General features: G+C 43.5%; 1 protein-coding gene across 3 annotated transcripts in view; it reads left to right on the forward strand.

The window, feature by feature from the left end:
* The window catches only part of TENM1 (teneurin transmembrane protein 1), a 766,344-nt gene that overhangs the window by 607,103 nt on the left and 136,674 nt on the right, over positions 1–22,567 (forward strand). For all 3 annotated transcript variants that reach the window (XM_044305876.1, XM_044305878.1, XM_044305877.1), the window contains exon 22: positions 19,775–19,918. In XM_044305876.1, coding sequence (XP_044161811.1) covers positions 19,775–19,918 — 144 coding nt within the window. The remainder of the gene's footprint in view (positions 1–19,774; positions 19,919–22,567) is intronic.

Genomic DNA, 22,567 nt, shown 5'->3' on the forward strand with positions numbered 1-22,567 from the left:
TTGCGCTCGCACGAGTGCGGGCGGCAGGGTTGGGGGAGCGGCATGCTAGTCAGGGAACCGCCGGTCACATGCCGGCTCAGTATGAGAGCCTATGGTGATAAAATTAGTGTCAGAGGTTGTTTGTGCATGTAACCATGCTTTTTGCACGCCTTTAATTCTGGTTTTGGGATGCAGGTTGGCCTCCCGCTTTAGGAGGGGCGCAGTTTATTGGGGTTCCCTGCCAAACCACCTGGGGCTCTGTACGTTTAATTTCAAAGCTTACCTGCCCTGCATCACTATACCTGAATTAGCGATTCACATGCTTTCACTTTTTCGGTCTCAGGAAACAGTGGTTTTCTCGTTTTCTGGTTCAAATCTGCTTCTGTCTCCTGGTCTTTACGTATGGCCGGGGTCCCCTGGCCCCCCCGGGATCTCAGTGCCTCCCGGATCGCCCAGGTTGTCAGTTTTTCCTGGATCGCCCAGATTGTCGGGGTCCCTGGTTCGCCCGGGTTGTCAGGTTCCCTGGATCGCCCAGGTTATCAGTGTCCCTGGATCGCTCAGCTTGTCAGGGTCCCTGGATCGCCCAGGTTCTGTCTTCGTTTAAATGTCAGTGTCTCTGGATCGCCCAGGTTGTCAGTGTCCCTGGATCGCCCAGGTTGTCGGTATCCCTGGATCGCCCAGGTTGTCAGTGTCCCTGGATCGCCCAGGTTGTCAGTGTCCCTGGATCGCCCAGGTTGTCAGTGTCCCTGGATCGCCCAGGTTGTCAGTGTCCCTGGATCGCCCAGGTTGTCAGTGTCCCTGGATCGCCCAGGTTGTCAGTGTCCCTGGATCGCCCAGGTTGTCAGTGTCCCTGGATCGCCCAGGTTGTCAGTGTCCCTGGATCGCCCAGGTTGTCAGCGTCCCTGGATCGCCCAGGTGGTCAGCGTCCCTGGATCGCCCAGGTGGTCAGCGTCCCTGGATCGCCCAGGTGGTCAGCGTCCCTGGATCGCCCAGGTGGTCAGCGTCCCTGGATCGCCCAGGTGGTCAGCGTCCCTGGATCGCCCAGGTGGTCAGCGTCCCTGGATCGCCCAGGTGGTCAGCGTCCCTGGATCGCCCAGGTGGTCAGCGTCCCTGGATCGCCCAGGTTCTGTCTTCGTTTAAATCTCAGTGTCTCTGGATCGCCCAGGTTGTCAGTGTCCCTGGATCGCCCAGGTTGTCAGTGTCCCTGGATCGCCCAGGTTGTCAGTGTCCCTGGATCGCCCAGGTTGTCAGTGTCCCTGGATCGCCCAGTTTGTCAGTGTCCCTGGATCGCCCAGGTTGTCAGTGTCCCTGGATCGCCCAGGTTGTCAGTGTCCCTGGATCGCCCAGGTTGTCAGTGTCCCTGGATCGCCCAGGTTGTCAGCGTCCCTGGATCGCCCAGGTTGTCAGCGTCCCTGGATCGGCCAGGTGGTCAGCGTCCCTGGATCGCCCAGGTGGTCAGCGTCCCTGGATCGCCCAGGTGGTCAGCGTCCCTGGATCGCCCAGATGGTCAGCGTCCCTGGATCGCCCAGGTGGTCAGCGTCCCTGGATCGCCCAGGTGGTCAGCGTCCCTGGATCGCCCAGGTGGTCAGCGTCCCTGGATCGCCCAGGTGGTCAGCGTCCCTGGATCGCCCAGGTGGTCAGCGTCCCTGGATCGCCCAGGTGGTCAGCGTCCCTGGATCGCCCAGGTGGTCAGCGTCCCTGGATCGCCCAGGTGGTCAGCGTCCCTGGATCGCCCAGGTGGTCAGCGTCCCTGGATCGCCCAGGTGGTCAGCGTCCCTGGATCGCCCAGGTGGTCAGCGTCCCTGGATCGCCCAGGTGGTCAGCGTCCCTGGATCGCCCAGGTGGTCAGCGTCCCTGGATCGCCCAGGTTCTGTCTTCGTTTAAATCTCAGTGTCTCTGGATCGCCCAGGTTGTCAGTGTCCCTGGATCGCCCAGGTTGTCAGTGTCCCCGGATCGCCCAGGTTGTCAGTGTCCCCGGATCGCCCAGGTTGTCAGTGTCCCCGGATCGCCCAGGTGGTCAGTGTCCCCGGATCGCTCAGGTTGTCAGTGTCCCCGGATCGCCCAGGTGGTCAGCGTCCCCGGATCGCCCAGGTGGTCAGCGTTCCCGGATCGCTCAGGTTGTCAGCGTTCCCGGATCGCTCAGGTTGTCAGCGTTCCCGGATCGCTCATGTTGTCAGCGTTCCCGGATCGCTCAGGTTGTCAGCGTTCCCGGATCGCTCAGGTTGTCAGCGTTCCCGGATCGCCCAGGTTCTGTCTTCGTTTTCTAAAGCCACCCTTCGGGGTATTCAAAAGGAGGGGAAGGGGTCCGTGAGCCATAGGCAACCTGTGTCCGGTAAATTGTTCAGGGATCTTTTTCGTCATTGGATGGTAATCCTTTTTGGGCCCTTCACTAACCTGATTTTGAAAGCGGCCATGTATCTCACCTTTTATGGATTCCTCCGGCCCGGTGAGGTTCTGGCGGGTTCAAATCGACATAACCATCCTCTGAAGCAGCATCTGTTATGGGGCCAGGGCCATTACACTCCCCTGCTACCTTCCACCAAAACCATTCAGACGGGACCCCCGTCTGAGGTAAATTCTATCCCACGCTGAACGATTGGTGCCCAGTTCAGGTGCTGCATCAACTGCTAGGCCTCATCCAAGGTTCATCACCAGATAGCCCGCTCCTGCCACACGCAGGCAAGCTTCTCAGCACCCTCAGTTTATATCTTTCTTCCGTGCCCTCGCCCAGGGTCTAGGCTACGACCCCAGGGTAAATTCGGGCCACTCATGTCGCTAGGGGCAGTCTCTGCTGCTTCTCGGCATCAGGTGCCAGCTCATGTCATCCGGTCCATGGGGCGGTGGCGGCCCTCCTGCTTCACTAGGTATATACCCAATCCTCGAGTAGAGATATCTCGCGCCTTTCGATCACTGGCTTTGTAGTTTGCAAAAAAGTGTTGTACCTAACTGATGTTTTTGCCCCCTTTTTTCACTGGTGTACCCGCGCCGTGGCTCCCGGCACAATTCAGCCACTATGTTCAGGGCAGGTGTCTCTGCGTGCGCCGACGTTGTCCTAGCCCTGACCATAAATAATAAGGCTGTTAACAGCCTGCATTTGTGGGAGGGGCGTCTGGCTATTTATCCCCCTACCTGCCGCTCAGCCAGGCGCCCGAGCCTCACGCCCCTCCCTCCCGCCCTTTTTCTCTAAACTCCCTTCAGGTATGCCCCCTTTTTTCACTGGTGTACCCGCGCCGTGGCTCCCGGCACAATTCAGCCACTATGTTCAGGGCAGGTGTCTCTGCGTGCGCCGACGTTGTCCTAGCCCTGACCATAAAGGATTTTAGACCACAATAACCACAAAATGCACAATGGGGGACATTTTCTAAGGATGTTGCTCCAGAATTATGGCATAAAATGCACAAAAGAGAATAGCATTTTGATTTGCGCCAAACATATCAACTATTTTCTCCAGAATTTTCACAATAGAGAATACTTCACACCAGAAATGATTTCTAAATGTCAAAGTGGACAGGGCTATCAAATTATCGCATATAACGCATACTTTATCATCCTCTTATTTGCAGAAATAGCTCAAATTGTTGTAGACAATTAAGCCAGCTTATGTGGTGATGTTTTGTGTAAAAAGTCGCATTTATGGCATAAAGATGCGACTTTGTGTCAAGTAATAGGTAAGTATTAAAACACAAAGCATTTATTTTCAACTAATATAAATGAGCTAAACAACAGGGTTTTGTCCGTAAATTGACATTCTACAAAAATAATAACAAAACGTCCCGAGTCTGAGACAAAAGTCGCAATTTACCACTGGAAATGTCGCAAATATGCTTCAAAAGCAGCAAATATGTTTAAAAATTCCCAAGTGTGGTCTGGCAGCGGTTGGCTGAAATAGAGCATTTTGTTTTTAAAAAGTCACATTTTAGTGCTATTGGCGTTAAAATAATGCAAAGCAAGAGAAATAGGTGGATAATCAAGTTTTTATATTTAAAAAGTCATATTTTAAAAGGCCCGTGCGCCTTTTGATATATGAGGTGAAACAAACCACCACTTTTGATATACAATGTTAGTATTTTTTTAGTGCAGCTTATGCCATTATTGATAAATGTCCCCCAATGTCTTTGGAGTATTGCCTTCATATTCCATTATCAAGCAGTTATGAACGGCGGGGCAATATTCTAATTTGTGATATTTGGGCGAATATTCATCATATATTCGCAAATTTGAGAATTCGTGATCTCCAGTAATTATTTTCTTGATTGCGAAAATCGTCAATCGGAAAATTTGTGATAAAAATTTGCAATACGAAAATTCGCTTTCAACACTACTCCTAAAGTCAACGATATTGCAGCCTTCTCATTGGCCTACAAGCTAGAAGCAGTGAGGGGTCATAGGTACTGATGAAAAAAAATCTAGAATATTTGCGATGACGAAGATATAGCACTATATTCTAGATATTCGCGAATTCTCAAAGTGCCAATATTTGCAATAAAAATTTGCGATTAGAATATTTGTGATCAACACTATTATCAAGTACATGAATTCTAGTTAGGTAAAGCACCACAACCACACAGAAGACACAAAGCTTTCTTATCACTGTGATAACACTTCAGCATAAATGGTATTTATGATCTGTCAGACGTGAAGAGTAAGGACTATAGTTCAAACTATCAGAGCATCTCTCTTATGAATTCAACTTAAAAGTAGAAAGAACGATCTGCACAATCAATGAAAACTTGAAGGCTGCAGGGGCCAATTGGATGATTTTTTTTTAAAGACCAATAGGCATAAATGATTTTAGACTACAATAGCCACAAAATGCACAATGTCTTTAGAGTATTGCCTTGATATCCCATTATCATGTATCTGAATTGTAGTTAGGTAAAGCCCTACAGCCAAACAGAAGACACAAATGTTTTGGATTGCTGCCTTTGATTTCACCCTTGGTATTATGCATATTAAACCGTATGTTTATATATTTATTCTTCTGAGACAATATAGGAATTATCAGTTACAAACTACAATCTAGAAGTTCATTTTACCATATACTTAACCTAAGGATACATTCACACGTCCGTAGTTCTGGGTCTGCATCCATTCCGCAATTTTGTGGAATGGGTGCGGACCCATTCATTTCAATGGGGCTGCAAAAAATGCGAGCAGCACACAGTGTGCTGTCCATATCTGAAATTCCATTCCGCAGCCCCTCGAAAAACAAGAGCATGTCCTATTCTTGCCCACAATCGCGGACAAGAATAGGCATTTTTATCACAGGACTGGCCATGTGCGGTCCGCAAAATGCGATTTGCAGACAGCAAAACACTTACGGATGTGTGAATGGACCCTTAGTGTTTAGAGGAGTACACATTAGTTGTATGTACATTTTAAGCTTCCCAGTGTACCTTTAATGAGATGCATTTATATTTCTATATGCAACTTTGCACTTTCTACATTTCCTTTTTGTTAGGAAAGTTGAATTTGGTGTGCTCCGCTGTTAGGACCTCTAGTGATCACATGTCATCTGCGGGGGGAACTTGTTAAATATTTAGTGATACAGTATAAATTGCCATTTAATGTAAAGGATTCATTATACTACACACCATCATCTATATTAATACATAAGGGGGGGTGGAAGTTCTGTATGGATATTGTACGTCAAGGTCTTTATTTGTAGCTTTTCCATGTATGACATGTAATAGCACATACAATCAGGTCCATAAATATTGGGACATCAACACAATTCTAATATTTTTGGCTCTATACACCACCACAATGGATTTGAAATGAAACGAACACGATGTGCTTTAACTGCAGACTGTCAGCTTTAATTTGAGGGTATTTACATCCAAATCAGGTGAACGGTGTGGGAATTACAACAGTTTGCATATGTGCCTCCCACTTGTTAAGGAACCAAAAGTAATGGGACATAATAATAACCATAAATCAAACTTTCACTTTTTAATACTTGGTTGCAAATCCTTTGCAGTCAATTACAGCCTAAAGTCTGGAACGCATAGACATCATCAGACGCTGGGTTTCATCCCTGGTGATGCTCTGCCAGGCCTCTACTGCAACTGTCTTCAGTTTCTGCTTGTTCTTGGGGCATTTTCCCTTCAGTTTTGTCTTCAGCAAGTGAAATGCATGCTCAATCGGATTCAGGTCAGGTGATTGACTTGGCCATTGCATAACATTCCACTTCTTTCCCTTAAAAATCTCTTTGGTTTCTTTTGCAGTATGCTTTGGGCCATTGTCCATTTGCTCTGTGAAGCGCTGTCCAATGAGTTCTGAAGTATTTGGCTGAATATGAGCAGATAATATTGCCCAAAACACTTCAGAATTCATCCTGCTGCGTTTGTCAGCAGACACATCATCAATAAATACAAGAGAACCAGTTCCATTGGAAGCCATACATGCCCACGCCATGACACTACCACCACCATTCTTCACTGATGAGGTGGTATGCTTAGGATCATGAGCAGTTCCTTTCCTTCTCTATACTCTTCTCTTCCCATCACTCTGGTAAAAGTTGATCTTGGTCTCATCTGTCCACAGAATGTTGTTCCAGAACTGTGAAGGCTATTATAGATGTCGTTTGGCAAACTCTAATCTGGCCTTCCTGTTTTTCAAGCTTACCAATGGTTTACATCTTGTGGGGAACCCTCTGTATTTACTCTGGTGAAGTCTTCTATTGATTGTTGACTTTGACACACATACACCTACCTCCTGGAGAGTGCTCTTCATCTGGCCAACTGTTGTGAAGGGTGTTTTCCTGACCAGAGAAATAATTCTTCGGTCATCCACCACAGTTGTTTTCCATGGTCTTCCTAGTCTTTTGGTGTTGCTGAGCTCAACGGCGCGTTCCTTCTTTTTAAGAATGTTCCAAACAGTTGTTTTGGCCATGCCTAATGTTTTTGCTATCTCTGATGTTTTTTTTTTGTTTTTTTGTTTTTTTTTCAGCCTAATGATGGCTAGCTTCACTGATAGTGACAGCTCTTTAGATGTCATCTTGAGAGTTGACAGCAACAGATTCCAAATGCAAATAGCACACTTGAAATGAACTATGGACCTTTTATCTGCTGATTGTAATTGGGATAATGAGGAAATAACACACACCTGGCCATGGAACAGCTGAGAAGCCAATTGTCCCATTACTTTTGGCCCCTTAACAAGTGGGAGGCATATATGCAAACTGTTGTAATTCCTACACCGTTCACCTGATTTGGATGTAAATGGCATCAAATTAAAGCTGACAGTCTGCAGTTAAAGCACATATTGTTTGTTTCATTTCAAATCCACTGTGGTGGTGTAAAGAGCCAACAATGTTAGAATCATGTTGATGTCCCAATATATATGGACCTGACTGTACATGTGTAAGATACGCCTATATCTATACTATATATGACTGACAGGGACAGACAAGGGTTCTTCTTGCTCTCTTTCTCTAACTCTATGTTGGAAGAACACTGACAAGATGACAAGACACACATTAGGCCTGGGAAGGGGTCTCTGCCCTTCAGCAATGATACTTTTAGGACATTCATATTCACATATGGACACTAGACTGTAAGAATTTTCCTAAAATATTCCTGTAACCAATCAACTTCTATAAAGACTGAAAATAAATCTCATTACTATTTTTTCTATAAATCTTCTTGAGCCCTAGAGAATGAGTCCTCCTGGTAGTCCTTACTCCAGATATCACATATGCAATGCACAGTTATCAGTAAAATCAATTAACTATGTCATAGATTGAACCAGGTCTTTCAGAGACACTCTCTGCTCTGGCTTATGTGATGAAGGTTCCTAATAGGATCTATATTAAATGGGTTGCCCAGCAGTATTATATATTTTTTTTATAATTAGCTCACAGTGGGTTAAAAATATAAAAAAGTCATACTCACCCTCACTGATTCTCCCAACACTACCATTCCATTGCTGCTCCAGTCCCTGCTGCTCTTCACTTCCTGTTCGATGCAGAAAAGCCAGAAAAGACCTGCCCAACCAATCACTGACTGAGTCTGGTCACCGCTATGGCCATTCAGTGACTGAGAAGGAATTTTCAGGTATTTCCTGTTTATCAAGCCAAGATCAGTTAGTGGAGACCAGTGGGGACCAGTAAACACCGGTGACTGGGCAACCCCTTTTACTTAGAATTCACTACAAGCAGGCTTGGACTGGCCCACAGGGGTACAGGGGAATCCCCCGGTGGGCCCCTGAGCAAGGTGGGCCCCTAGTCTCCCACCCCCTGCACAAGTGGCACATAACACATTAGATTTACTTCACTACATACATATATTCAATGTATAGCACCTCAACCAGCCTATGTTCATATAAAAAAAAATTGTTAAATTATTTATTATATTCAAATATATCCATACGGTGGGCTCCCAAAATAAATTTTACTGGTGGGCTCTAGGTACCCCAGTCCGACACGTACTACAAGGATATATGATAATGGGTTTTCTAAAAGTGACAATGCCTTTTAAACAAATACGGACTAAAAAGTTGCAGTCTGTATTTTTCCTGCCATGTACATGTTTCTCTTTAATTGATAAATGTTAAAACCTTGGCCATGATAATCAGGATGATTTGAGGATTTCCAGACACATAGTATTCTAAGAACTTAAAAAAAAATTGACACAGAGATCTATCATAAAACACAAGACTATTTATTAACTAAAATTCAAATGACTTGTTGCTAATATTCTAGTACATGAGTTCTTACAAGAGAAGCTGAATATATTCTTATAGCCACAGTTTTCTGTTGTCATAGTTGGATTTATTAAGCCCTGAATTTTAGAATTCAGTTTTTCAGAAATTTTCAAAACAAGGCTTTGCATTTTTGGGGCTTATTTGGGCCCTCTCACTTCAGTAGTTAGAAAATGTGGCAAGATTAGCTATGTTAATTAAGTTTACTCTAGATTTATCAACTGCAACTTTTTAAAAAGTAGCAAAAATTGTCACATTCTTACTCTCCGAACAGTTAGAAAGGTACATTATGTAATCTGTGATGGCTGTACTTGTGAGTTATCCCCTCCCTTCTGCTTCTCAGCTGTGTCATGTGACCAGCGACCAGACTTTTCAAATTACACAGCTTCTTATGCTTGGACAGGAAGTCTGTTTCTCCATGTATTGAAAAGGGAGCTTCAATGTCAGTCTTATAGGAATGAATACAGAAGTAACTGACTTCCTGGCCTGGTGTCATTTGAAGATTAGAGAGTTGGTCACATGGCTCAGCAAAAAGTTAAAAAGGAGAGGATAGCTCGCAAATACAGTCACTGATGAGAAGATTACATTCTTTACAGATTACATCATGTACCTTTCTAACAAGTCAAAGAATAAAAAAAATTGTGGGAGTGTTTTAATGATGCACCACATACCAGGCAGTGTTTGATAAATTAAACAAAATTTACAACAATGCAGAATCTTACAAAGCTGACTTAAAAAATTCCTTTCCTGATAGATCCCTCTAACCCCGGCCCATTGTTTTCAAAAATAGAAAATGCCCAAGAAAATGGGTCCACATGAAAGCTTATTATATTGTTGAAGGCCAAAGCTCTTTTTGCTTCCTACTTCTCATACTTATGTTTTTTAACAATGGCCATGACTTCATCTCCGTGCTTAAAGTCCTGTTACACCTACCAATAATCAGGTGCATTCTCAATAATTGGCATGTGCAAAAAGACAATTATTGGGAATGCTCGTTCATTGGGTGATCACATCTTTCAACCGGTACCTGAAATCTTTGTTTCTGTGCAGCAGATTGTGCTGTGTAAACAGTGATCTGCTGCCCGGGAACAATGATTTTCTATCAAATCTGGATCACTTTTGTTCATAGAGGGGAGGAGATTGCTGCTTGTAAGTGCAATGCTCATCTCCTCTGATGATCAGACAATTATCGGGAATATTTGGTTTATTCCCAATAATTGCCTGAAACATCGGTCCACATAAAAGGACCCTAGGTCTTGAGTTGTGCAGCTGACAGTCCACTTGGTCACTTCATTCCATGAGCACAGTTCCTCGAGACATATAAAACATCATAAGGCTGTTTATTGTCGTTTTGTCTATAATTATCTGTTTGTAGAAATTTGAGCACTCTTCCTGTCATTAAAAAACAACAACAGGGAAATCATGTCCAATGACAACTGGACTCAAAATAAATTCCCTGGCATAAATGATTGCACAACCAAATGTTTGATCATTGAAATCTTGGACATCGTGTTTAGTTTTGAAAGCATAAAAGGCGCCTTCTCCCTTCAGATGAATGCTTAATCGTTATTCTCATACACCACAAAATGAATTGATGGGTTATGAAATCAGAAAATGAACGGTAGTCAAGTTATTAATAGAGGATTTGGAAATAAGCCATGAAAAGAATCAATGCCTTTTTTTCTAGTTAATTTAATCTGGCTGCCTTTACTACTGCAGAACTGTCTGATTTCATTTTGAGACTGTTTTCTGCCACCTCCTGAGCATTCTTACAATATGTTTATGGCTCATTTCAATGTTAGAAGCTTAAATAGCTTTTCTAGGCCTAACTGCATTTAAAGTTCAGAAATATATTTTAGAGGAAAAGAAAAAGGATGCACTTTCGAGATGATTCAAGTTAACCGCTTCAGTCTCAAGAGCGCAACCTCAATACATTACTTTTCCAATATTTCTGTCTAGAATAAAGCACAAATTATGCGAGTGTTTAGAAACCCACTTCAATTATACATGAATAAATGGCTTATGATACTATCAAAGCCTATAACTGAGGCGATGTGATGTCATCATTTCAATGCACACTAGGAAACTCTCATAGTTTGCATAGAAATAAGTGCCCCCTAATGTACATTAAAATCCACTTTGGCTTCATTGAACCCCATGAACAGCAGATCAGCAAGGCAAAAATGAACTCATAATGAACATTCAAAAGATCATTGACATAAAGCTAAATGAGATGCATTGCCCATCATTAGCTTAGTGCTTAGAGTTTTGGCTTTGTTACTTTGTTCTTTATATCGACATATAAACAGTACAAAGCAATTTATCTCATCTCTATGCAGTCATATGGTAAATGCAACTTTGACAAGATAAAACCCTGGCATATGATAGATTCCCATGTACAGGCGTAGTATACGTATAAGCTCGACATTGCCAATTTGTCTATATGTGATCTATCTGGTTGATTATGATTAAAACGTAGTTTTGTCACTCAGCCTTTGAATAAGATTTGTAGCACCCTGTGTGGTAAAGTACTAGAGGGGTGTATATCTCACCAGAATGCTCAGATTGATGAGGTAAAAAGAATCCAGGAAAGCTAAGTTGTTTCAGCAAACTGCAGTTTTGTGTGCAAGTGTGTTATGAGCCAGGGGTTTTATGGAATGGTGGGTAGGTTGGTAGCAGGACCTACTCCAGTACAACATTTTCCTCTAGCTTGAGATGAACCCTGGTGTAGCTGCTGGGTTGCTGGGATCATTAATGTGGGCATCAGGGCCGGCTCCAGGTTCATGTGGGCCCTTGGGCGATAAAGCCTCAGTGGGCCCCCCTGTGCTAAGGCCCCTTGCAGACAAGCGTTCCTCCCGCAGCGAGTCCGCATCGCAGCACCCGGCCTGACCTCCCAGCACTGATGGGATTCACATAGCATTATATTGATTTATGATGCTATGTAACCCTTATAGTCCTGGAATGTATTAGATGACACTAACAGCATTATGCCAGTTATCCAATACATTCCAGAACTTTAAGGGTTAGATCAATCAATATAATGCTATGTGACCTCCGGCAGCGCTGGGAGGTTGGGCCGGGTGCTGCGATGTGGACTTGCTGCGGGAGGAACGCTAGTCTGCAAGGGGCATAAGGGCTCTTTCATACGAGCGGATGCCGTGCGGGTAATCCGCTGCGTGAAAGAGTGCCAAGCCCCGTCCAGGACAGCAGAGACACGGAGCAGTAACATGATTGATAATGCTCTTTGCCTCTCTGTGATAATTTTACTACAAAATCACAGTGACAACTGTATCTCACTGTCATTTTGTAGTAAAAATGTCAGAGAGAGGCAAAGAGCATTATCAATCATGTTACTGCTCCGTGTCTCTGCTGTACTGGACGAGGCTTGGCACTCTTTCACGCAGCGGATTACCCGCACGGCATCCGCTTGTATGAAAGAGCCCTTAGGCCTCATGCACACGGCCGTTGTGCATCCGTTGCGGTCCCCAATGCACGGGCAACGTCCATGCAGTGGCCGGGACGAATCCGGACCCATTCAACTTGAATGGGTCCGTTAACCGTCCGCCCCCCGCAAAAAAATTGAATAAGTTCTATTTTATTGGGGTGCGGAGGCACGGCCAGAAATACCACGGAAGCACTCCATAGTGCTTCCATGGGGTTCCAATCCATGCGTTCGTTCTGCATCTCTGTGATTGCGGACCCATTCAAGTGAATGGGTCCGCATCTGTGATGCGGAGTGCACATGGGCCGGTGCCCGTGTATTGCGTTGCGGACCTGCTGTATGCGGGCCGCAATACAGCCATGGGCACACAACGGCCGTGTGAATGAGGCTTAAAACAAACTCCTATAAGAAAATGATAATCAATAATACACTTTATTGTCAAAAATTCATAAGAGGAAAATTTCCTCTTATGAAGTTTTGCCAATAAACTGTATAATTGATTTCATGTGTTCTGGTATTTTCTTATAGGAGTTTATATTGTGTTTTAGGCCGAATGCACACGTCCGCGTTCCACGGCTGTGAGCGGTCCGTGGTATCCCGGCCTGGCATCCTGCTGAGAGCAGGAGCGCACGGCGTCATTGGTTTCTGCTATGACGCCGTGCGCTTCATGCCGCCGCTGCACTACAGTAATACACTCGTATGATCTATATGAGTGTATTACTGTAGTGCAGCGGCGGCATGAAGCGCACTGCGTCATAGCAGAAACCAATGACGCCGTGCGCTCCTGCTCTCAGCAGGATGCCAGACCGGGATACCACGGACCGCTCACAGCCGTGGAATGCGGACGTGTGCATTCGGCCTAAAACACAATATAAACTCCTATAAGAAAATACCAGAACACATGAAATCAATTATACAGTTTATTGGCAAAAATTCATGAACTGGTCTTGGTATGTGACTGTTACTAGTTCACCTTAATTCTAAATGTAAAACGAGTCCAGCAGCAGCATTCAGCTCCTCCAGGTTTCCTCTGGGCTGGGCGCCAGGTTTCCTCTGGGCTCGGCTATCAGGCCTGCTGCTGGCTGGGGGCGGGCTTACAGTGAGTCAGACTCAAATGAGGATCATCGCTGGATTCGTTGATCTGTGCGGCGTGCGGGTGCCTGGACTCGGAATCAGAAGAGAAGAGGATCACGTGAGAGAGGGGGCGGGCGCTGCGCAACATGAATAATTATGGCTCGGACGGCGAGCAGGCGCTGCGCTGCGCTGCGCAAATATTTCTGACAAACATTTTAAAGGGGCCGCCGCGGAGACGAGTGGGCCCCCTAACTTACAGTGGGCCCCGGCACTTGCCCGGGTTTGCCGGGTTCTGACGCCGGCCCTGGTGGGCATAAATATAAACCTTAAAAGCTCATTAAGAGTCATAGCTTGGAGACTGCATGGCCTGTTTTTCTAAAGTACCTAGGTGAGGTAACCTTCTGTTTAGTTAGCGCCCGGGTTGTCAGGTATTTTGTTTATCAATTATTGTTGTACCATGTAATCCCCTAAGTGAATATTGAAGGTGGATACCTGTGGTGTTTATGAAAAAAATAAACCTTATTTGGACTTTGATGCCTGTGTTTTTTGCCACTGCCAACCCCACCCACAAGGACAGATCCCGATACATAGTTGATTTGGTTAAAAAAAGGGCATAGTTCAATCAAGTCCAACCTGAAATTCTATCTTATTGAACCTTATTGAAACATAGCCTTACTGCTCTTACAATAAAGAATCCTTTGGTATGATGATGATGAACCCTTAACTTCTCCAGGTATACTATAGAGCAGTGATGGCTAACCTTGGCACTCCAGTTGTTGTAAAACTACAACTCCCAAGATGCCCCCCTTGCTTGGCTGCTCTCAGAACTCTGTAGAACTAAATGGAGCATGCCGGGAGTCGTAGTTTCACCACAGCTGGAGTGCCAAGGTTAGCCATCACTGCTATAGAGGATGCCCCCTTGTTATCGTTCAAGGCATAGGCATAAAAGAATCACTAAAAAGATCCTTGTAGTGTTTGTTTATACATTTGTACACTTTAGTTAGATTGTCCCTAAGCAGTCTGTTTCACCTAACTACACTAAACAAAAATATAAATGCAACACTTTTGGTTTTGCTCCCATTTTGCATGAGCTGAACTCAAAGATCTAAAACATTTTCTACATACACAAAAGACCCATTACTCTCAAATATTGTTCACAAATGTGTCTAAATCTGTGTTAATGAGCACTTCTCCTTTGCCGAGATAATCTATCCCACCTCACAGGTGTGGCATATCAAGGTGCTGATTAGACAGCATAAATATTGCACAAGTGTGCCTTAGACTTGTCATAATAAAAGGGCACTCTGAAATATGCACAGTTTTGCCTTACTGTGGCCAGTATCTGGTGTGGCCAACATTTGCCTCACGCAGTGAAACACATCTCCGTTGTATCGAGCTGATCAGGTTGTTGATTGTGGCCTGAGGAATGTTGGTCCACTCCACTTCAATAGCTGTGCGAAGTTGCAGAATATTGGCAGGAACTGGAACACGCTGTCAATGGGTGACATGTCCGGTGAGTATGCTGGCCATGCAAGATATGGGATGTTTTCAGCTTCCAGGAATTGTGTACAGATCCTGGGCTGGTGGGGTTACACGTGGTCTGCGGTTGTGAGGCAGGTTGGATATACTGCCAAATTCGCTGAAACGCCTTTGGAGACGGCTTATGGTAGAGAAATGAACATTCATTGCACAGACAACAGCTTTGGTAGACATTCCTGGGATCAGCATGCTAATTGCACCCTCCCTCAAACGTTGCGACATCTGTGGCATTGTGATGTGTAATCAAACTGCTCAGAGTGCCCTTTTATTGTGGGTAGTCTAAGGCACACCTGTGCAATATTCATGCTGTCTAATCAGCACCTTGATATGCCAAACCTGTGAGGTGGGATACATTATCGCGGCAAAAGAGAAGTGTCACTAACAGAGATTTAGACAGATTTGTGAACAATATTTGAGAGTATGAAAAATAGGATTAAGGCGGCTCAACTGGTCAGTAGAATGGTTGAGGTGCTGAACTGCTGGTTTTGACTCACCCAGTCAAAAGGAAAAGATTTAGGATAAGAAGGTAGCAGGCACACTCATAGATGGGATAAATAGTGTTTTTTTTATTTTGTTAAAATCTTACATATGTTAAAATTGGGTACTGGTGTTTCAAGAAAAAGGTGGGTGTAATAGTCTGGGCACTTGTTACGGGTGCCAGATGGGAGGTGACTGATATTAGGTGATCTTGGGGTAAATTCGTGGAGAATGGATGGGGGAAAAAATGGACGGTATTTAGTCCGTTGGGGTAGGTGGTGTGTTGTGATAAAAAAAGGGGGATGGTCGGGGAGTACAGTCTTTTGAGACTGGCTAGAGTAGGTGGGGTAGCCTTTCCCAGTAGTTTGTGATATATGGTGTAGAATAGAGTGAATTGGGCTAAAAGGGAAAAAAACTATTCATGTAGTAGGTGAAATAAAAATGGATAAAAAATAGAAAAAATATATAAAAATAGAAAAGAGTACAGTCTTATGTATTATAGTTCAGCATCCGGTGGTCCCAAAGATAGCGCTAAAAAGAAAAATTAAAAATAGTAGAGAGATAGTATGTGTTACGTATGTAACATATTGTCCCATAAGTAGCACTTTAAACAAGATTTCAGTAAGTTAAAAAGTGATACTTTTCTGTGTAATAGAAGGCCTTATATTTGTGGGAAGATGTATAGCTCCTGTGGGGGAATTGGTGCTCTGGACCTCGGTGCGGCGTCCCGCACTGTCTTAGGTACAGAGATCGCTTACCCGCCACGTGGAGGTGTCTTCCTTCACTGCTCCGGTCAGTTGTTGCTTGCAGTAGGATTCTCCGGCTGTCGGCGTCCCTCGTGGTCTCCAGGCGCGCGCGCTCGTAGTTAGGTCTGTAATGTTCACGTGACCTAGTGTCGGTCACGTGATCGGGATCTGCCGGGCCGGTTTGCAAGTAGAAATAGAGCTGGGGGAGCGCTTCTACTTCTATATCCACTATCACTGCCCCGTTTGGCAAGATTCCTCCTTTCTCCTTACTAATAATATTTGAGAGTAATGGGTCTTTTGTGTATGTAGAAAATGTTTCAGATCTTTGAGTTCAGCTCATGCAAAATGGGAGCAAAACCGAAAGTGTTGCGTTTATATTTTTGTTCAGTGTAAGGCTACTTTCACACTTGCGCTTGATCGGATCCGTTCTGAACGGATCCGATCATATTAATGCAGACGGAGGCTCCGTTCAGTACGGATCCGTCTGCATTAATAACTTAGAAAAAATTCTAAGTGTGAAAGCAGCCTGAGCGGATCCGTTCAGACTTTCAATGTAAAGTCAATGTGGGACGGATCCGCTTGAAGATTGAGCCATATGGTAACATCTTCAAGCGGATCCGTTCCCATTGACTTACATTGTAAGTCTGAACGGATCCGCACGCCTCCGCACGGCCAGGCGGACAGCTGAACGCTGCAAGCAGCGTTCAGCTGTCCGCCTGTCCGTGCGGAGGCGAGCGGAGCGGAGGCTGAACGCCGCCAGACTGATGCAGTCTGAGCGGATCCGCTCCATTCAGACTGCATCAGGGCTGGACGGAGGCGTTTGGGTCCGCTCGTGAGCTCCTTCAAACGGAGCTCACGAGCGGACCGACGAACGCTAGTGTGAAAGTAGCCTAAATAACCCCAAGTTTGAACATTGCCATTTGAAAAAAATTGTAATAGCAATTAAGTTTTTGCCACTCAAACTTAGACACTGACTGGATGTAATAATTTTGTAGTATTAACATTTAGTGGATATTCACTGGAAATCTCTATTATACAAGTATGGCTCCAAGGGTCTTAATGTTGATACTTGCATGACATTACCTTTATAATATAGACAATCCTCTTGAGACAGCCACACAAAGTTGCACTAAAAAAATGGTCTGTTCTTCTAAAAATAGATGGCCAGTATAAATGATATGGTATGATAGAATTGAAAATCTGGTTTGGATAAGGAAGTGGCCTTCTCAAAAATGTGGCTTTCTGGAGAAGTTTCATGGCTGAACATACTTTATATGATAAACATATAGCAGGTGTCAGCTTAAGCAATGGGATATTTCAGAAAATGTAAATTCATTTGTCCAGTCTTTACTGTAGAACTCGATAATAATCAATACAAATTACAGGCTATAGCCACTAGAGATGGGTCAGTGATCCAATGAGTGATTCTGATTACCTGATTGGAGTCGGGAAGGAATTTTGTTCCCTTTAAGTGGGGAAAATTGGCTTCTACCTCACAGTTTTTAGTTTTTTTTGCCTTCCTCTGGATCAACTTGCAGGATAACAGGCCGAACTGGATGGACAAATGTCTTTTTTCGGCCTTATATACTATGTTACTAAAAGAACAGATTCTGAAAATATGCTTGATCTTGTTACAAGCAGCAGGGAAAAAGCTATGCAACTGCCTTATAGCTGATCTCTGGGCCAGATGATCACTTTGCTCAAATTGGTTAATTTAGGGAGGAATTCTTGCATGGATGGCCTTCCTTTAAATGTTGAAGCTTTCTGCTCATTAGTTGCTGGTAATAGCAAGTCCTCTGTGTATTTGTATTGATAATCATTAGAATCCTAGATTTGTCATGATTGTGTAACTTTGTACCTGTAGTCTTTCTAGCCCCTTTATTGTTTCCAGCATTAAAGTTTGCTGTTATTTTGTGAATTCTGTTAATTGTCTTTTGCAGAGTTTGTTTTTTGCTTTGTCTATGGATCATAGATTCTTTCTATTGTCTTACTTGGGTAGTATTACAGATTAGAGTCTGTGTCAATTATTTAAGTAAGTTTACTTTTAAATATTTATTGTCTGCCAGTGTTGATACATGCTTCAAAATAATTTTCTTGCGATCATCCAGTTGTTATACCATTCGGCCCTACTGTAAGTCCTGGCAGTATCTGAGTACTAGGAGAAACCATTAGAACCTGGGAAAGGCAACTGCTGTAGGTGGTCAGTTCTGTAGTATTGTGAACAACATGTGTCTTTATAGGTCTACAGTTTGAGACTCTACCGGTCTGCAGCCATCAAGATATGTTTGTAGTTGTTTTGTGACTGGAGATCAATGCTCTAGAATATGCTGGTTTACTGATTTATTGAGCTATTTCTAGGGGTGAGCAAATCGATTGTAAACTAATCAAATCTATTCCCAAATCCTAAACTTTTGTGATTTCATTAGAATGAATCTCTCAAAATGACAGCCACCATTTAAAGTTGGAGAAGAAGGCGTTTGCCACCAAAAAGAGATATATTTTGGACCATTTTTAATTTAGAAAAAACTCAGACAGTGCAGTGTGATTTTAAAGGGGTTGTCCGGGTTCAGAGCTGAACCCGGACATACCCTTATTTTCACCCCGGCAGCCACCCTGAGCCTAGCATCGGAGCATCTCATGCTCCGATGCGCTCCCGTGCCCTACGCTAGATCGCGCAGGGCACAGGCTCTTGTGTTTTCAATAACACACTGCCGGGCGGTAACTTCCGCCCAGCGGTGGGTTCGGTGACGTCACTGGCTCTGAGGGGCGGGCTTTAGCCGTTTTACTTGACGTCAACGGGCTTCCTGTCAGCCCCATAGAGAGCCCCATTACGTCACCGGAACTCAGAAAAATGCCTTTGCCCTGTGCAATTTAGCGCAGGGCAAAGGAGAGCATCGGAGCATGAACTGCTCCGATGCTCCTGTCAGGGGGGCTGCCTGGGTGAAAATGGAGGGCTGTCCAGGTTCAGCTCTGAACCTGGACAACCCCTTTAAGTGGGCTGTTTCTTACCACCCCCTACCATCCATTTACCCATAACCATACATGTTGCTGTCACTGATGACTGATTCATGCGAATTGGACCTCAAATAATGAGTTTCAAGAAATTTGCTTGTCTCTAGATATTTCTGTTCTTATAGTAGAAGCCGCCTACCTTACATATATGTAATATGTAGTCTCCTTATGGAAGTGTGATACTACATTGGATTTTATATTATTTAAGTTCAATCATTATTATCTTGAAAGAGGGTCTGATTGTGATTGTTAAATCCAGATAAACAGGATGATTACATTAATATTTTTTTGGAAAGATAGAATGGAAACTTAAATGTGTAAGACTCCTTTCAGTAAAGACACCCATTTATTTTTTCCTGACAAGGAGGATGATCATGTAATAACTACTGGACTGTTTCTTTGCTAAGGAGCTCTTGATCACCAAATTGGACCGTAAGGTGCAAAGTGCAGGCAAGGATTAATCTATCCATAAGTTATTTTGTGCTTTCAGCATTTCATGAGTTGAAATATGACTTTTTCTGTGCTTTAGGCAAACAGTAATAGAGGCAATTTACTTGGCTGCTTTTTCATTTGAAGATAACATGTCAGCCAGCTAAAAAAGTAAAGTATCAGAAATTCTTCATAAAGACATATAAACTTCAGTGATTTATACTTATATTACACAGCTGTCATTTGCAGACATCAGATCAGAGATTTGACTGATCTATTTACTTGAACATCTGATGAAATTTTGCAAAATAATCAAATGTATAACTGGCAGAAAATGTATTGAAGTTGAACTATTTATTTTCTTGTGTGGCAGTGTCGGTTGGATATGAATATGAATCATGCCCAGACCTTGTATTATGGGAACGGAGGACAGTCATCTTGCAAGGCTTTGAGATGGATTCTTCAAACATTGGAGGATGGACCTTTAACAAACATCATATACTAAATCCTCATAATGGTAAGAACCTATTACAATAAATATTCATCAACCAATAATAAATTATCAAAGAGAGTTGAAAAAAACCTAAAAGTGGCCCCATGCTGTAGACAGGTCCAAATTGACAGAAGGCAGGCCCAACACAAGTAGGTGGGGCCAGCAATAACCTATTGCGGCAAAAAATCCCACCCCAGCAGAGCCAAATACCACAGTAGCACAAAATAATATCCCAGCAGCACTAAATACGTACCAAAAATCTGCACCTCTGTGGTGGTCAGTGCCACATTCCATCATCCTTCTTTTGTTGCCCCAGGATGGTAATACAGTTGATTTCAGGTGGAGCCAGCAATAACACAGTGCAGTACAAAATACCGCCCCAGCAGAGCCAAATACCATAGTACAACACAAAATAATATCCCAGCAGCATAAAATACATCCAAAGAATCTGCTCCAGCTGCCACATTCCATGCTCCTTCTACATTTGCCTCAGGATGGTAAGACAGTTGAATTGAATAGTCAAGAGGGCACCTGCAGCTGCGGTGCTTGATGCCTCCAGCAATAATCAACTGTAAGAGCTCTAGACCATTATTTATCTATCTGGTGGTTGTGAGACGGCCCCTCGGGCATCTGCCAACTGGGAAGTTTCCCTGCTGCAAATGACTATTATGGGGATGCAGACTGCAGTGTAATCTTCACAGAACACCTATTATTACTACATTCCAGAGTGATAGTGGAGAAGTACCAATCAGATGTGCCTTCAGTGTGTCAGTAGAAATTAGCTACACATGATTTTTATTTGCATGTGTTAGTTAGTTATGCATTTGGTCCCTTTTTTCTGTTCTGTTGTAATTAAAACTTAGGCCAGTTCCACACAAGCATATTCAGTCCAGGAAACACGCTAAGTGTGAGGACTGTATTTCCTGAACTACCGCTCATCTACTGAATTGTACTCATGGCAGCATATGAGTACAGTACAGTAGACCTGCAGTCAGGTAGGGACACACAGCATCATAAATCACTATGTGGCCATGAGTTTGCTTCATAAGAGTCCTGTTCAGTCCGGTAAATACAGTTGTCACTCGGAGCGTTTTTCTCGGACTGAATGTGCTTGTGTAAAATTGGCATTAGACACCAGAGATTACCAGGGGATCTAAGCTTGTTGCAATAGACTCATAGGGATTCATAGTCCTGAGGCTATATATATGGACTCTAAATGGGGCTTTATTATGGCCATGTGAGACCAACCTTTTGGTCTCAGTGGAGAGAAAAAAGACCAACTAAGTAACATGTTTTGTCTTATAAAAAAAAGGGTGCGATTTTCTGCAACCATTTTCATAGCAAGCCACAACATAGCAACTTTTGATATAGGAGAAAGCATTATAATTTCATATATATTTTAGATTTTTTTTATGATTGCATTTTACTAATTTTAGGCTAAAACCATTTTTTCAATCGGTATTTATTAAAAAATATTGAGCTATTCTTTCACAAAGAGTTAAGTGTTTAACCAGCTGTGTGAATGGTACTTTCACTTTGTGTCAGTCATCTAATAAACCTTACCTCTAAGTTACTAAAAGGTCATTAACACTTATTTAAGGCTACTTTCATACCAGTGTTTTTGCTGGACCGGCAGGGTTCCGCAAAAACGCTTCCGTTACCTGTAATACAATCATCTGCGTCCGTTATGAACGGATCCGGTTGTATTATCTTTAACATTGCCAAGACGGATCCGTCATTAACTCAATTGAAATTCAATGGGGGATGGATCCATTTTCTATTGTGTCAGATTGAGTACGAGAAAATGGATCCGTCCCCATTGACTTGCTCCGCATCCCAGGACGTAAAGCAAACTACAACATGTTGCGGTTTGCTCTCCGGTCTGGAAACGCAACTAAACAGAACGGAATGCATTTTGGAGCATTCCATTCTGTTCGGTTCAGTTTTGTCCCCATTGACAATGAATGGTTACAAAACTGAAGCATTTTTTTCGGTATTGAGCCCCTATGACCTAACTCAATACCAGAAAACTTAAACCATAGTGTGTGAATGTAGCCTAAGCCACATTCTTATCAGTCAGAAATCAGAAATAAGGAGCTGTCAGCTGAGCTGCCTGATGGAACAGAATGACATTTCAGAGCCTGCTACTAGAGAAACTCAAGGCTGCACAGAGACAGTGGTTCAAAATTCTTAATAAAGACCAATTAAAAAATATATTTTTAATTAGTATAATTCAATAATAAAACAAAGTTGCCCCAAAGGTGTACATAGCCTTCAAATGTTACTGACTGAATTCACAGGTCAGTGTTCCAGCTATATTGTACCTCTGTATTACTTGGATTGTCACAGGCCAACTACAGATTTAAGCTAATGCAAACTCACAGCATCATAGTTCCATATGATGCTGTCAAGTCGGTCAGTTGAACCTGCGGTGAAGTCGTGACACATTTGAATGATACGTATAATATGGTTTGAAAACTAAAATGTGAATCCAATCTAAAAAGAAAAGTACATACAAAGTTAATAAACTTTTTATGCAGACCGAGAAAATGCTATTAAATCAAGTTTATGTGTTATAACTCTGAGAAGAGAATTACATTTCAGATCTGTATGTTTGCTTATTCAACTATAGACAATTTGTGCTGTGGCTTTAAATAGCAACTGCCACATTAC

The sequence above is a fragment of the Bufo gargarizans genome, chromosome 9, assembly GCF_014858855.1.
Source record: "Bufo gargarizans isolate SCDJY-AF-19 chromosome 9, ASM1485885v1, whole genome shotgun sequence".
NCBI classification, from domain to species: Eukaryota; Metazoa; Chordata; class Amphibia; order Anura; family Bufonidae; genus Bufo; species Bufo gargarizans.